The 16,051-nt window shown below is 43.3% G+C and overlaps 2 protein-coding genes across 4 annotated transcripts in view; both read right to left on the reverse strand.

Annotated features, from left to right (window-relative positions):
* Positions 1-1,836: 1,836 nt before the first annotated feature.
* bcas2 (BCAS2 pre-mRNA processing factor) lies at positions 1,837-6,161 on the reverse strand. The gene is made up of 7 exons (XM_072680822.1): positions 6,060-6,161; positions 5,555-5,647; positions 5,332-5,402; positions 4,098-4,259; positions 3,904-3,954; positions 2,310-2,390; positions 1,837-2,218 (listed from the first exon to the last, which is right to left on the reverse strand). The coding sequence occupies exons 1-7, from the start codon at positions 6,150-6,152 to the stop codon at positions 2,092-2,094; spliced, it is 678 nt and encodes a 225-aa protein (XP_072536923.1). The 5' UTR covers positions 6,153-6,161; the 3' UTR covers positions 1,837-2,091.
* Positions 6,162-6,734: 573 nt separating this feature from the next.
* Positions 6,735-16,051, reverse strand: part of dennd2c (DENN/MADD domain containing 2C) — a 30,712-nt gene continuing 21,395 nt past the window's right edge. For all 3 annotated transcript variants that reach the window (XM_072681455.1, XM_072681457.1, XM_072681456.1), the window contains 7 exons: positions 14,907-15,055; positions 14,006-14,183; positions 12,532-12,573; positions 11,991-12,099; positions 9,115-9,357; positions 7,651-7,737; positions 6,735-7,566 (listed from right to left, as the gene is read on the reverse strand). In XM_072681455.1, the coding sequence (XP_072537556.1) occupies positions 7,535-7,566; positions 7,651-7,737; positions 9,115-9,357; positions 11,991-12,099; positions 12,532-12,573; positions 14,006-14,183; positions 14,907-15,055 (840 nt within the window). In that variant the 3' untranslated portion in view covers positions 6,735-7,534. The remainder of the gene's footprint in view (positions 7,567-7,650; positions 7,738-9,114; positions 9,358-11,990; positions 12,100-12,531; positions 12,574-14,005; positions 14,184-14,906; positions 15,056-16,051) is intronic.

Below are 16,051 nucleotides of genomic sequence, written 5' to 3' on the forward strand. Positions count from 1 at the left end.
AATTCCAGTTCATAAAAATTAAACCCCTTCAGTGCTTTCATAGCCCATACATCATCTAGTCTAACCATGGTAATCATGCTAGCCCCGAAGCTCCATTACTTTCACCCAAAGCTGAAGAAGCATTTCTGAAGCCAGATTGGGAGATAAAATAGTTCTAGGTGAGACTTTACCAATATTATTTTTTAATTCTGCAGCAAATTATGATGTTCATGTTCATTTTTTATAAGCTGATTATAATGCTGGCTCTCTGCTGGTCACCTGGATGGCCATTTGGCTCCATGAAGGTGCTAAAGCTTACCAGTCTAAAAGCACATCATCTGCAGATGATCAGAACATGGTTGGGATTCTGGAGAAGTCGGTCTTCGGTCTTCTCCCGAATGCCAACTTATAAGAGAATCATGTGACCTAGGGCTTGATGCATGATTATTTAATTGACAACATCAATCGTTTACGTTTTGGCTTCAGCCATATTTTTGGTGCTAAAATCTTTTTGCGATATTTGGGTGTTTGTGTTTTTTTTGTTTAATTTTGGGCTTTTTCCATTACATCTTTGTGCATTTTTAAATTTGTAAAAACCTGATGGATGGAAAACCTTCTAGAGACTACCTTACAATATGGATTTATTTAAACCCCAGACGTTTAGTGTGGTCGGCTCTTGACTGATGGTTGAAGTGAGTGGTGAAGAAGATCACCATGTTCAGATCCAAAGAGCTCTCTGAGGCCTTCAGGAAGAAGGTTGTGGATACAGAGGAGTCTTGGAAGGGGGTTAAAAAGATCTTTTAGAAATCAGCCGTTCCACTGTCAGCTAAATGGCCAAATTTGGCTGTACTAGTAAGTTCAGCCCTAGAGCCGACCGTGTAAAAAGGTAGCTCTCGGCACAGTAGCGGTTCCTGCTTCAGGAAGAGACTGGTGTGGTGTGGTGCCCCCAATTTAATTGTTTTACTCTTTTAACTGCTCATAATCGCTAGCAAACAAAAACCTTGTATCTCTAAATTTTGACTTTAAGATTGTGTAAATCTGCCAGATGTGCTCTACATTTTGTCAAATGTTACAATAGGACTAATAGAAACACTCTAAAATGACTTGAAGCAAAATATTATATAAATAAAAATAATATATTTACATCAGCTACCACTGAAGGTTAAGAAAGCTTTAACCTCACATTTACATTTATGACATTTAGCAGACGCACTTATCCAGAGCGACTTACAAGGTTACTCGTATTACAGTGGTGGGCCAATGTAGTGTGTTATGGGCACACAATGTAGTGTTATGGGCAGTGGTGGCTCAGCGGTTATCGGATATCGATAACAGCGTTGTGGGTTCGATTCCCAGGCTCGGCAAGCTGCCACTGTTGGGCCCTTGAGCAAGGCCCTTTACCCTCTCTGCTCCCCAGGCGCTGGAGTTGGCTGCCCACCGCTCTGGGTGTGTGTGTGTACTCACTGCCCCTAACACATGTGTGTGTGTGAGTGTGTGTTCACTACCAGATGGGTTAAATGCGGAGGACACATTTCACTGTACACTGTACAGTGACAAATACGTGCACCTTACCTTACCTAGTGTTAGGAGTCTTGCCCAAGGACTCTTATTGGTGCAGCACAGCACCCAGACTGGGAATCGAACCCTAGTCTCCCATGTGAGCTCCCATAGCTCACTCGCAGGTAGTGGTGTTATCTGTTGCACCACACAAAACCACTCCTGTACAGTAGGTCCTCCTCTTGTACAGTAGCAACCTCCTCCAGTACAGAAGCTATTTCGGAGATACAAGGTTTCTACAAGTTTAAACTTGGCACCAATGTCTGCGTGGTCAGTAGTTAATACACAAATTGAGAAATATTTGCCAAAGGTTTTCATTTATTTAACAAAAGTGGAATTACTGGTTTGCATTTATACAGCTTATAAAATCTAAAAACATACAAACTACCAAGAGTCCGGCCGAACTCTTCGGTACCAGGCTTTGACTGGTACCACTGCTCACGTCACAGCTTGGAGACACGCTCCACTGACGGCCCCCCCCTCAGAAATGTCTTTTCCACACACTTGCACAGAGCAGTTCTGCTATTCCAGACTGGTCCGGGAAGGTGCCACTTGCTAGAAGTCCTGTCGGATGTTCTCCTTATTCTCCTCTCCCTGCTGCTGTCTCAGTTGGGTGAGGTCATTCTCCAGTTGCACGATGGCGCGCTCAATCTCATAGTTTTTACTCACAAGGGAGACCCAGCTGTCAAAGGTAACAAACAAGCGTCGGTCACGGTCACACTGCACTTTAACAAGACAAAGATTTCTTTAAAAAAATGACTGAAAATACTGACTTTGACTCCAGCTCTCGCAGTTTGCCTCCTCCAGTAAGCTGATCGTTCTTCCGCTGCCAGTTTAAGTCTTGAATCTGCTTCCTGAAATGACAGAGTCAAGGTCAAGGAGCGAATGCTTAAACCGATCATGTACTTTAGTCCAAACATCTATATCTAGCCACCCCTTTTAATTAGTGACTGAGCTTCTTTAAGGAGCATTCATTACTGGGACAGGTGTTTAATTGTGCACAAACACAGCTGATATATTCTCCAGAGAAAAGCACTGGAGAAGCCACACATGAGCCTAATGCCACCATTAGAGTGCATAAAGCCCCCCAGCATTGGGCTGTGGAGCAGTGGAGCTGCGTTCTCTGGAGTGATGGAGCTCCACCCAACTGGGATGACTTGGAGTGGTGTTGTTGGATCATTAGGATCACATCAGTGCCTGATCTCAGTAATGCTCCAATAACAGACAGAATTACTGTAAGGACTGTGAGTGTTCCAGCATGCAAAGGCCGCAGCTGACAAGGGGACACAAGGGGTTTTCCAGGAATACCCTCGATTCAGAAGAAATGCTGACTGAGCAAGTGTCTACAAACTTTGAGAAATAGTGCATCTTCAGGAAACTTCACAGAAACCATGTCTCCATTTAAATGTTTCACAAATGCTACACGCAATTATGAAAAGAAAAAGAAAAATATTCAGTACCTCAAATACATGCATACAATATTACTCAAGAATATTTTGTCAGCCCTTAACCTGACCTGTTTTGTGATATTCACACCAGGTATTAATCTGTTACTTGGTCACACACACACCTACAGTTACTCACCTAACCTTCTGGAATTTCCCCACTGCGGGACTAATAAAGGACTCTTATCATATCTTAATAATAATAATAATAAATGCCGGGCAAGACAAGCAGTGACCCATCCACGGGGGCTGAAATCACTGTTCCACTCGGACAACATCCATTATACATAAGAGAGCACCAGACAGTTCTTCGTTTTTACGATGAACGGCAGATCAGCTTTTCAGAATGCCAAAAGCAACCTTTGAAAGGCTGGGTGTCCCTACTGGACCATATGTAGTTTCTCCAGTCACTGGCCACTCGGCCCAAATAATCACATGAGAATCATGTGACTTGCAGCTTGATGCATGATTATTTAATTGATAAAAACCCTTTTCCATCTATCTTTTACATTTTGGCTTCAGCCATAATATTGGTGTTAAAATATTTTGCAATATTTGGGTGTTTGTGGTTTTGCTGGGCTTTTTCCATTACATCTTTGTGCATTTTTAAATTTGGAAAAACCTGATGGATGGAAAACCTGCTAGAGACTACCTTATAGTAATATAGCAATATAGACTCAGTGGTTTAACTCGATTTGGTATAATAAAAATATTTAAAATAAAAAAAGAATAAAACCATAAGACATTTTCAATTAAACCAAAGTCAACTTGACTCAAATTTAATTAGAAATGTCCCTGGTCTCAAATACATGCATACAATATTACTCAAGAATATTTTGTCAGCCCTTAACCTGAGCTGTTTTGTGATATTCACACCAGATATTAATCTGTTACTTGGTCACACACACCTACAGTTACTCACCTAACCTTCTGCAGTTCCTTTTGTGCATTTTCGATCATGAAGGCCAAATTACTGTTCAACAAAAACAAGAACAGCGATCAACATTAAAAACATGCTCAACACATTCAGCAGTAGTTAACTTCATTAGATTTGCTCTGTAAAAACAGAACAGAACTCAGACCCACTGACAGAAGCAGCTATGGGTTCATACGTACTCATTAGACACCTTCCAGGCATTGGTTCCATACTGAGCCATCAAATCAAGGTTTTCTATGCGCACTGCCTGATGTTCCAGCTGGGCCATGGAGTTGTTCACACAGTCCTGCCACGCTGTGATGTCGTTCTTCTGTCCAGATGAGGGGGCTGGTAGCTCATATCTGGTGTTATGGACAGTACAACATTAACTGCATAGCAAATGACTTACAACATTTAAAGAAAAAAAAACAAACAAAAAAAAAACCTTTAAACTAAAGTTGAACCCATCTCTGCAGTGAACACACACACACACACACACACACACACACACACACACACACACACACACACACACACACACAATTTAATAAATAAAATCTACCCTTAATGCAATAAATCATTCCCTCAGTTTAACTAAAGGGTTCCCTCGAAAGTGACAAAATTTGCAAGACAACCATATTCACCATCAGTGTTGGACACAGATTTTGGCCTCCACCTTTAACCCATCCATGCAGTGAACACACACACACACACACACACACACACACACACACACACACACACACACACACACACACACACACACACACACACACGCCTGGAGCAGTGGGCAGTCATTGCTGCAGCGCCCGGGGAGCAGAGAGGGCCCAACAGGGGCCCAACAGTGGCCCAACAGTGGCAGCATGCCGAGCCTGGGTATCGAACCCACCACCTTGTTCATCAGTAGCCCGGAGCTCTAACCGCTGAGCCACCGCTGGCCGTATAAAGTTGAGTTTAACTGAATTTAATCAAACATCATGCTACAAAATTCTGATGCAAAAGGAAAACCCACCCAGTCCTCATTTTACATTAAATATTTACCCGAATACGAAAATCATCGATTTCACTCCGGCTTGGACGCACGGAGTACATTATTATTAATATCTTATCATACCGGATCATTGACTTCTGGTCAATTCTGGAGAAAACTCCTGTAATTTTTTAAATATTGCAAGTCAGTTCTCTTCCAATATCGTTCCTATTTTTACATTTACAGCATTTAGCTGACGCTCTCATCCAGAGCGACTTACGAGGTCACTCGTATTACACAGTTGGGCCAGAGTACTGTTAGGAACGTTGCCCGAGCTCCCCCCCTCCTCCTCCTCCGACCAGGACTCGAACCCTGATCTCCCACATGCTGTGGCAGCTCACTGGCAGGTAGTGGTGTTCTCTGTAAGAGTCTGTAAGGTCTAGAGATCAGATCTGCTCTCCTACCTCTTCATGCTGAGCAGCTCCATGGGTTGACGGGCAGCGAGCCTCTCAAACTCATTCCTCATGATCTCCGTCTTTGGGAGCAGAACACAAAACAGTTCTCACACCTGAACACTGAACATCCTCATGACTCACAGGTGTGGGCCTGTTACCAGCCCAGGATCCGAGCGGGTGAGTCCCAGCCGAACTAGAAAAGGTCTGTAAATAAAACAGGAGGAGAATCTACCTCAAAAGCAGAGAAGTCCGGCGTTGGCAGGTAGCTCAGGTAATTCTTTGTAGGTCTGTATCTCCGGGTCTCCTCCTCCACCAAGGCTGCAGCCTGAAAGCAGATGGTGTGCATCAGTTAAGGGAGGATTGCAGGGCTTCATTATTCATGGGGGGGGGGGGTTTATCACTGTTTTAATGGATTGGTCTTAGACAGGGGTGTAAAACTAGCCAAAATATCTGTTATTTATTGGGGGATATTCTGCAGCCCAGATCTGCACCCCTCAGCTTCAGGGATGCTACCTGGGTAGGCAGCACGAGCTGACCCCCCCCCACCTCCCTAATAAAGGTGCACCCTTAAAAACACCACGATTAGTGATATTAACACGAGGGTTAATAGAGACACTACTCTGAGGGGTCTGATCGACATTAGGCAGCGTCTCCTGAAGACCTGAGAGCTTATGGGACCACGTGTCCACTACCGTCCACTTTCACATGCTGTCTGGGGGTCCAGTAAGTCTGCTTACCGCCTCTCTGACTCCTGGCGCATCGTAGCCCTGATCAAAATAAGGCAGAGCGTCCACAAAGACTTCACCGGCGACTGAAGAGGGTCCAGCCATGTTTGTGCTGAAGAGGAAGCGCCGGAGCAGCACGATGCCTATCACCTTCATCCAGCAGGCGGAGGAGCGCCCTCTGCTGGCCTGGAGAAAACGCCACCGTCAGCCACGTGACCCGCACACGCTTGAACTCATCATGAACAGATCATTCATTTTTACTCTGTTTTTTTTTTTTAAATCAGATAAATGGTATCATCTGCCTCTACTGGCACGACCACGATCCAATACACTGCAAAAATCCCTGCTTGGAGTACAGTCTGCAATGAGACACACTAGACCAGGGGGTCCTGGGGGGCCGGATTCCAGTTTTGTGCTTTTCCTGCTCAGGCACACCTGAGTCAACTCACCTGTTGATTGCCAGGTTTAGTAAGCTTGTTAGAGCTGAGAAATAAGCAAACTGTGCTGGACTCTGATCCACCCCACTCCACCCCACTACACGACCTAGGGAGCAAGTCAATGATTGGAGACACAGCCACTGTGTTCACTCTTATAAAATGTTAATTAAGTGCCTTAAGGCCTTAAATGCCAGTGTTTTGCCACAGGACACAGGAATCCGACGCTCATATACACCAAATGATCAGACAGTTTCATATGAAAGCATTTTATTTGTAAAAGTCACAGAACGCTTCATGGTTATACGAAACACACATAAAAAAAAACCCTGTACAAAATGTAAAATTATTTTTGAAATAATGAAATATTTTGTCTTTGCGGACATCCCATCAAACTTTCAGTTTGGAAAAAAAAATGCTAAAAATCAAATGAGAGACTTAAAAGATCTATTGAGAAGCATTATCAGTGTGCCTCAGAGGATTTATAAATACATAACTTCTGAAGGAGATGAGAACCACCTCCTCATTTACATCATATTTACCTTTGAAATACTACTTTCCAGTTTGGAAAGCTGTTCAGCGTAAAGAACTGTTATTTACTGTAAAATTAAATGCTCTGTGTTCTGAGAGTCACAAAAATACAAATGATAAAATGAATAGATCAGGGTTAGTGTAAAAAGAACTACTTCATTAGCCTGAATCTTACAGAAACGAACCCAAACCTCTCTGCTTTACACAATAACATGACACACACTCCTCCCTTTCCTCCCAGCTCTAATTCAGTCCTTCTTTGTTGCTTGTTTACGAAAGTCCATTTCCAGTTTTTCAACCGAATGCAATTGCACAGGCGCTCCCAGCAGGAGTGTTTTCAGGGCGGAGAACCGGCCCAGTCCAGGCTTGACCTCATCTCCACCCGGCTGCTCGGTTTTTCTCCAAGGAAAAGGATCACTGCAGCGATCGCTGAATCACAGCCCTCCTCCGAGCTCTTCTTACAACCATGGTTTTCGTCACTTGGCACACGGCGTTGGGCTTTTTCTGTGCTTAGGCAATCTCTCACTTCTTCTGTAAGAACTTCATTTTGTTCCCTAAAACACAACAGACTGTCACAGAGAGGAAAAGGGGAATACAAATGCTTTCCTTTTTAGGTAGAGATGAAGCTGCTATCTTACCAAGTCCCTTGAGGAATTTGTTGACTCCGCTGGGTTCAGGCTCGGGACAGGAGGCGAGGTATTCTGCCGCTCTGACTTCGAACAGGCCTATTAAACACAAGCGATGCACACATTAACACCAACATCGGAGGGGTCAGTTTTCTTTACATCAACAGTACATCCACCCTCAATATCAGCGGGTTCCCCACCCTCTCAGCACGATCGAAAACTGCATGTTAGGGAGCTGATAATGAGTGTGTGTGTGGAGGCGGGGCTCAGTAAGGTGTAGGCCGGATAGAAAGCAGCAAATCTGAGGCTTTTCTGCTCCTCATTTCGCCACCGGGACCAGTCGGGGCATCTACATTTGAAAGGCCGTCACCCACCGCTATGTAATATCACATCACATGTACTGCCCCTGACACTGAGAGGGTGAGGCCTGACACATGCTTCCTCCAACACATGCTCACCCAGCCACTCTCTGGCTCAAGCTGCTGATGGCAGCTGATGGTGGGCAGTATGACCCAGGATTCGAACCAGCGATCCTTGGGGTCATAGTGGCAGTGCCTTAGCCCGCTCAGCCCGACCACTCACTTTAAACACTGCCTAAAAATCAATATATGCTCAATGTTTAATAAGCAATCGCATCTGACAGCAACACAGTCTAGCTTGCTATGTTGAGGTCTATGCCCAAGTAACACAATCAAAGGCAAAATCATGAGTAGTACAGTGGTTTAAAATAATTAATTTAATTCAATTGATGTGAGGTCATGTATTAGTAGTGTTTATTTTGCAACAATTTTGAAAATCACTCAGCCCACAGATCAGAGTTTATGACTGTTTTATAATAATAATAATAATAATACAATTTTAAGAAGACTTCAAACATGGCCCAGCAAATCAGATCTTAGACCTGTTTTTATAAAAGCTCTATCCCCTGCCTTAAGGCTCTTTCATACTTCATTTATGTAGGAAAATAAATACATCCCTTTTAAGCAATGTTATCGTACTGCCCACATACTTCTAGGTGTCTTTTAAACTGGCGTGGATGATAAGCAATCCATCCACTAGAGGACAGAGTCATACTTTTCTGACAACAACAAACATGGAGATGGTGGAGGAGGCTGTGATATTGGGCTCACAACAAAAAAGACGGTAGGGGCAGTGGTGTAAAAGGCATACGTCTCGACACGGACGAAGAATTCTTTTCACTTATTTTTACCAAGGAGAGAAGCTGAACTTTCTTCTTTGGGCCCCATGAAAATATATTACACTGGGCCCCAAAACCCAAATACTCAACTATTACATTTACAAGGCCCCTGTCAGTCACAGGCCCTTAGAATCGTCCTAACTCTCCTAAATGAATATAGAGTGTGGACAGAAGGCTCTGTTCGTATCTGTATTCTTATTTAATGCTGAGCATAAATGAGTCATTGGACATCCAGCCTTCCTTTCTATGGCCTACTGCCTGTCCAACTCCTCACTCACCCTTGACTCCCCCTTTGCGGAGTTCTCGGTCCTGAATAAAGCCAGCGAACATCTGCGTGTCCATGAAGAGCTGGAGGAACTGGCGCACCCCACGGGATGGATGAGACTTCCTGAACGTGTCTCTGTTCAGCTCACGGACCCCGCTTGTCCCCGTCTCGCTAATGTGTAGCGAATAATGCCCCACCAGCTCCACAAAGAAGCGCACAAAGGCCTCTGACACCAGAGCACTCAGATCACAATCATCTGGAGGAACAGAAGGAACAGAAGCAAGTGAAATAAACCAGTTAGAGTTCACACAAAAATGAATTGCAATGTGAGGAACGGAAAAGAAATGAATTCAAATGAATTCCATGACAATAACTGGTAGAGGTCGGCTTTAACTGCTTTAGCCTTTTGAGTGAACTAGTTAGATCTGAACCAGGTGACAAATTCATAAGGCAAATAAAGAACATCTGTGAAACCATGCAAAAACAAGTTAAGCAATCTGTCTACTGGATACAGTCAGCTAATAAATCACATGTCTAGGTCTGCGTAATGTCTGTAAGTAAGAATGGAAAGTCAGCTGAAAAAAAAAAATGGTGGGGCTAATATTGTGTTCATTTTTGGCACACAGTGCAAAAGCTGTTATAAATGTAACCTAGGGGGAAGTCAATGTTACTGTTCAACAATAACTGTTTATTCCCTTTAATAACGCCATTCAAAGCCACCCGCAAAGTCTTCTAACTGTTTTAAGCGTCCCGTTCTGAACTGGGGTATAACAAACAGCTGGAAGTGTTTGTTGGGGACGTGTTTGTTTCTACTCTGTGTTTCAATGTAGTTAGATCGGGAAACCTGAGTAATGGCTGACTGCTAAGAAAATGTTGGGGCCAAATGTTGGGACAGATACTGATTTTAGGTGGCCAATATAACTTATATGTAACACACTGCATTTCTGAATAACTGTGGACACCCCTTGTGGACCCAAATGTGGCCACTCCTAATTCAGCTGCTTTAAGATATGCAAATGCGCACACACACACACACACACAGCTTGTCTCGTCCTTGTAGAGAAGTACTGCCAACAGAATCGGATTCTCTAGAGCAGATAAACATGAACCTACTGGCACCATAAATAATGCCAAGCTTTGGCTTGAGAGGTATAAAGCCCCCAGCACGGAGCTGTGGGGCAGCTGAACTGTGTTCTCTGAAATGATGGGTGTCCCACCCATTCAACATCCTGACCTAACTAATGCTCCTGCCTCAGAATGCAATCAAATCCTCACAGCAAAGCTTGCTCCAAAATCTAGTAGAAAGTCATCCCTGGACAGTAGGGACAGTTATTTAAAGATATTAGGAAATGTCAGAAACAATGAATGTTCAGGTGTCCCAATACTTTTGTCTATATACTGTATCAGTCAGGATGGGCAACTGGGAACCAGAAGGTGGCCCCCACATATGGATGCCCACCAGGGTCACTAATGGGACCAGACAAGGGTTGTGTTGGGGTCGTATTAGCTTCTCTGCGCTTCGTATTATTAACTTCGTATTAGCTTCTCTGCTTCTCTGCAGTGGTTAGAGCGCTGAGATATCGATAACAGGGTTGTGGGTTCGATTCCCGGGCAACCCTTGAGCAAGGCCCTTTACCCTCTCTGCTCCCCGGGTGCTGGAGTTGGCTGCCCACTGCTCTGGGTGTGTGTGTACTCACTGCCCCTAACACATGTGTGTGTGTGAGTGTGTGTTCACTACCAGATGGGTTAAATGCGGAGGACACATTTCGCTGTACACTGTACAGTGACAAATACGTGCACCTTTACCTTTAAAGAATGAACTTGATCAGTCAGCCTTAGGAATGAAGGAAAAACACACGACGGCATAAGGCTTCAGAACTGCGTCTGACAAAAACCTTGCCGTACAGTGTCAGTCACTTTTTATACCCACAAATACGCGATGATCGTGCATTACATGACATTCACAGTCTAAATCAGCTGGTCTTTGATGCCTATTTGCCGAAGCACTCTGGTTCACATCGCCTTTGATGTCCACATGCTGATAACGCTGCTTTTCTAAGCCCCCTGGTGAGGCTGGTGTGAAGTTGACAGACCCTCATTGTTTCAAGATAACGAAGTCACCATTTGTCTGCTCCTATTCCCCAGACAGTTCCCAATGTAATAGCATGTAGTAAAACTAAAACAAATGAAATGAAAATAATCTATGCATACATTACTGACAAACAATTCCTGAAAAAAAATCCCCCACAGTTACATAGATGGGCCCCAGCTGGATTGTATAGTGTATAAGGGGGGGCTAGATGAGACCCACGTGAGATTAAGAAGAGCTGTAACAATGGGGCCCATTTGGGAAGCCCACATTCAGCCTACTCAGAGCCCACCTGGAACATGGTCCATCCATGTGAGCCCCACATGAGCATGCTGGCTGGCACTTGATGGTTTAGGTGTGCTGTGCATCAGTATAGCCACTGCCAGAGAAAAATAACCAAAAGCTTGATTTTTAAAGCTCAATGGTTACAGTGTATAAAATTAAACCCCTAAGCTCCAGTCTGTCGAGTTGATTACATCATCCATTAATCATTGCCAGTCAATTTCATCAGCCATTTTGGCGGGTTCTGAACACAGAGGAGTATGCTACACAGTGCAGCTGTTGTTTATTACAGTGAGGTTTTATTTCGACTCGGGGAGATGCTTAACAACCTGAAAAATCATCATTCAGCAGGCCAACTAAAATGTTGCCAATGGAGACGTGGCAAAAGCCTATGAAAAAAAAACTGATGAGTCAGTGAACACACACACACACAGACTCTGGGCCACACCCTTAAAACACAAAGGTCACATGTTCAAATACATGCCACATGTTTGTGCTAGCATGGAATTTGTACGAACCTCCTCTCTTGTCATCTTCGCCGTGTTCCAGTATCTCCTCCCGATTCTCCAGGACTTCCTGCAGGGCTGCTTGGAGTTTACTGGGAAGGATACAGTCCTCGTCTCCCAGCTGGAAGACATGGCATAAAATTACATTAAGTATGAATAGTAAATAAGAGGAAATCTAGGAAAGCAACCAGAGCCTCCAACTTCAGACCTTTCCCAGTTTCTAGTCCTAGGTTTTGTAACCACTAGGTGCCTAATAAAATACACCAACAGGTCAATTCTTCACCAGTGATTATCTAAACACCTAGACTGCCTCATCAATGTAAGTATTTGCTCTTTATCAAAGAGAGCCGTCACCAAACCCAAACATAGCCAGACGTTTATGCAGCTCAGACCACCTGGATACAAAGAAAATTTCAAGGCAAACATTATTCAGCCAAATACAATTAATTATACAAGACAAGGCATGAATCTCAAAACACACCCCTCAAACACACACCTCTGTTTTTTAAGGTGCACGTATCTGTTTGAACAGAGGCCGTACTAAAACACACACCTGAACAACAAACTTGTCAGCACACAGGTCCACAATGAGCACCTGAAACGAGAGGAATTTAATTTAATACATTTTTCAAAATATCATTTTATTTGCATTTCATACAGTCATGTGAAAAAAACAGGACACCCCATTAAAACCCTTGTCCTTGATTTTCATTATGAGCAATACTGAGAGATGGAGGTAATATAACTAAACACATAAAGCTAAAGAAAGGTCTTTAATATCACTTGTTATGATCAGAGGATTGCTGGGCACAATTGGCTTTGCGCTCCTCAGGGTGGGTAAATGGAGTCCCACCCCCCATCCCCTTCACTGGGCAACCATCGACGGCAGATCGAAAAATGAGATGCTTGACTGTGCACGCGTCGGAGCGGTGGGAGAGTACGTACGGGTAGTAAAATATAATTAAAATATACCTAATAGAAATGTTTTCTTCTGTTGAAAAAGTTACAACACACCCACATTTATTACTACTTAAAATGTCAACAAAATTAGAACCAGGTGCAGCACATCAGCTGCAGATGATAAGAACATGGTTAGAGAGGATTTTGGAGACTTTGGAGTTTCCTCCATGCATGCTTTGTTTGGTCTCTTTATGATGGTAGACGCTGTACTTTGACATCAATTGTGGCAAGTGCTTCCCGTAGGTCCCGTGATGACATTCTAGGATTGTTGGGGACTTCTTTACTCATCCTGTGGTCTGCTCTTGTGGCTGACTCCTCTGCATCTACAAACGTCTTTCTGACGGCCTCAGAGAGCTCTTTGGATCTGGAAGTGGTGATAGCTACCACTGACTTCAACAATCAAGAGCAAACCAGGCTAAACGTCTGAGGTTTGAATAAGACAGACTCCTCCAGAATCCTCTCTAACCATGTTCTGATTATCTGCAGCTGATGTTCTGCACCTGATTCTAATCTAATTTTAGGCATTTAAAGGAGTAATAAATGTGGGGGTGTCCAAACCTTAACAAGAAAACTGAATTTCTATTAATTACATTTTACAAATGATGTTTTACCTTCATTCCCTCCAACTCTCAGTATTGTTCTAATGAATATCAATGTCCAGATATTTAAACACATTATTTTTCACATGACTATAAATAATAGAGCTTACATTTCATTGAATAACAGCACATACAGTGCTGTACATAACATAAATACATTCTGAAAACACTAGAAGTATTACACTAAAATAATAGAAAACTCTGACTAATGGTTGAAAGCGGAATACTTGAACAATGTCTTCTGGTAAGTCTTGCTTGAGACATTCAGACTGAAGTATAATAACATCACTGTGATGTTGCCACGTCATTACTTCACTGAATAAGAAGACTTTAAAACCTACAGTCGCAGTTAGAAGCTAATCAAATTGAACTCACAGCGCTTCGGGACTTTCCCCACTTCGTGTTTTGCAATGACTCAACATTTTTAATGACTCAACAGTTAGATTTCAGGTTTTAGCTAGTACTGACCTCCTCAATCGGCAAATCCAGCAGCTGAGGCAGTGATGGAGACAGCACCCCCAGGAGGAAGGGTGTGGGAGAGCAGCTAATGTCCAGCATGCTGGCGGGCAGCACAGGAACAAAGGTGTGCTGCCAGGTGAACGGATAGAGCAGCGCTAGGGCTGAGTGCGCACAGCGAGACAAGGTGCTGAAAGAGAAGCAAGGACCAGTGTTATTAAAATGCTATGATATAAACAATAAACACCTCCATATTGCACAGCTTTAGCAGTTCAAGTAGGTCTCAGTGCACGATACGGACAAAAGTATTGGGACACCTGCCTATTTTTTTAGTTTCTCCTGAAATCAAGGGCAATAAAGAGAGTTGATTCTGCTTTTGTTGGAGTGACCGTCTCTACTACCCAGGGAAGAAGGCTTTCTACTAGATTTTGGGGGATCAGTGCTGTGAAGATTTGATTGCATTCATTCCCGCCTCATCCCAAACTCCCCAACTCATCCCAAAAGTATAATTTCAGAGAACACAGTTCATCCACTGCTCCACAGCTCAATGCTGGGGGGCTTTATACCCCTCTAGCCCACACCTGGCATTAGACATGGTGTCAGGGAACCAGAAGCTGTGTTTTTGTGCATTTGCACATCTTTGTGAAAAATTGGTGGAGTAGCTGAATGCATTTATTAAAAGGGGTGTCCATTAACATTTGGACATATAGTGCCAGTCTGGTAGGTCTTAGAAAGTTTAGTTTCAGCACTGCAGGATGAGAAATGATGACAGCTGGCCTATATCACTGTGAATACTTTATAATATTCATGCCTAATGGGGCAAAGTTCAGGAATTTGTGAGTGTATGGCATTTAGTGACAGGGGCAGTGTGTATCTCAGTTATCTGCTTTAATGATAGCAGCATGACACACACCCGAGTTTGTCTGCAATGAAGATCACTCTCCTCTCCAGCAGAAGAGAAGCAAAGACCTGCAGCAGCCTGCTGACACTCAGACACTGCAGCAGACTCTCAAAATCCACATGTTCCAGCCGCGAGTCGACCGGGCGACACAGAGTCAGCTCCTACACACAAAGACAGGCAGTACATGCTTACTTTATTTATTTAGGACTATACTTTTATTAGAACTCATGTACTTGGCTCTTTTATGATCGACTAAATTAACTGACTCACCGACTGACTGACTCATTCACTGACTGTCACACTAACTGTCTGACTCACTGACTAACTTTCTGACTGACTCACTGACTGGCTATTACATTAACTGTGGAAACTAACTGACTGACTCTCTTGACTTATACTAAATTATTCACTGACTGACTGTCTCTCACTTACTGACTCTCTGACTAACTGTCTTCCTCTCTCTTACTTACTGACTCATTACCTGTCTGACTGACTCACTGACTGACTGTCTGACACATTAACTGTCCAACTCACTGACTCACTAACTCATACTCATGACTGACTCATACTAAATTACGCTTACTGACTAACTGACACTCTGACTAACTGTCTGCCTCTGTCTGACTGATTCACTGACTGAGTGTCTGACTTTCTAATTCACTGACCTGATATTTGACTTACTGACTGACTCTCTAACTCTTAGACTAACTCACTGACTGACTCTCTTGACTCATACTAAATTATTCACTGACTGACTGACTCTCTCTTACTTATTTACTCATTACCTGTCTGACTGACTCACTCACTGACTCTCTTATTGACTTGCTGTGTAACCCACTTACTGACTGACACACTCACCTATGAATATACATGTGTAAATCGCCTCAAACATACTACACAGACTCGACTCTGCTCTACACTCCCACACAAATATGACAATGTGGCATGTTAATTTTGAGGCTGTTTACTGAGGTCACTACGGACAGTGTCCACTCAAAGAGATGAACAATACTTCAGCAGGCTCCAAAAAGAAGATTCATAGATAAAGCAGGGAGCCGTTACATCTTCATTAAAAATATTCAAATTAATGCAAATGAGTGTTTACAGGTGCTGTTTCTTACTGTAAGAGAGAGCCATGGGAGATTTTTAAACAAATA

This window comes from Salminus brasiliensis, chromosome 6, assembly GCF_030463535.1.
Source record: "Salminus brasiliensis chromosome 6, fSalBra1.hap2, whole genome shotgun sequence".
Lineage (NCBI taxonomy): Eukaryota > Metazoa > Chordata > Actinopteri > Characiformes > Bryconidae > Salminus > Salminus brasiliensis.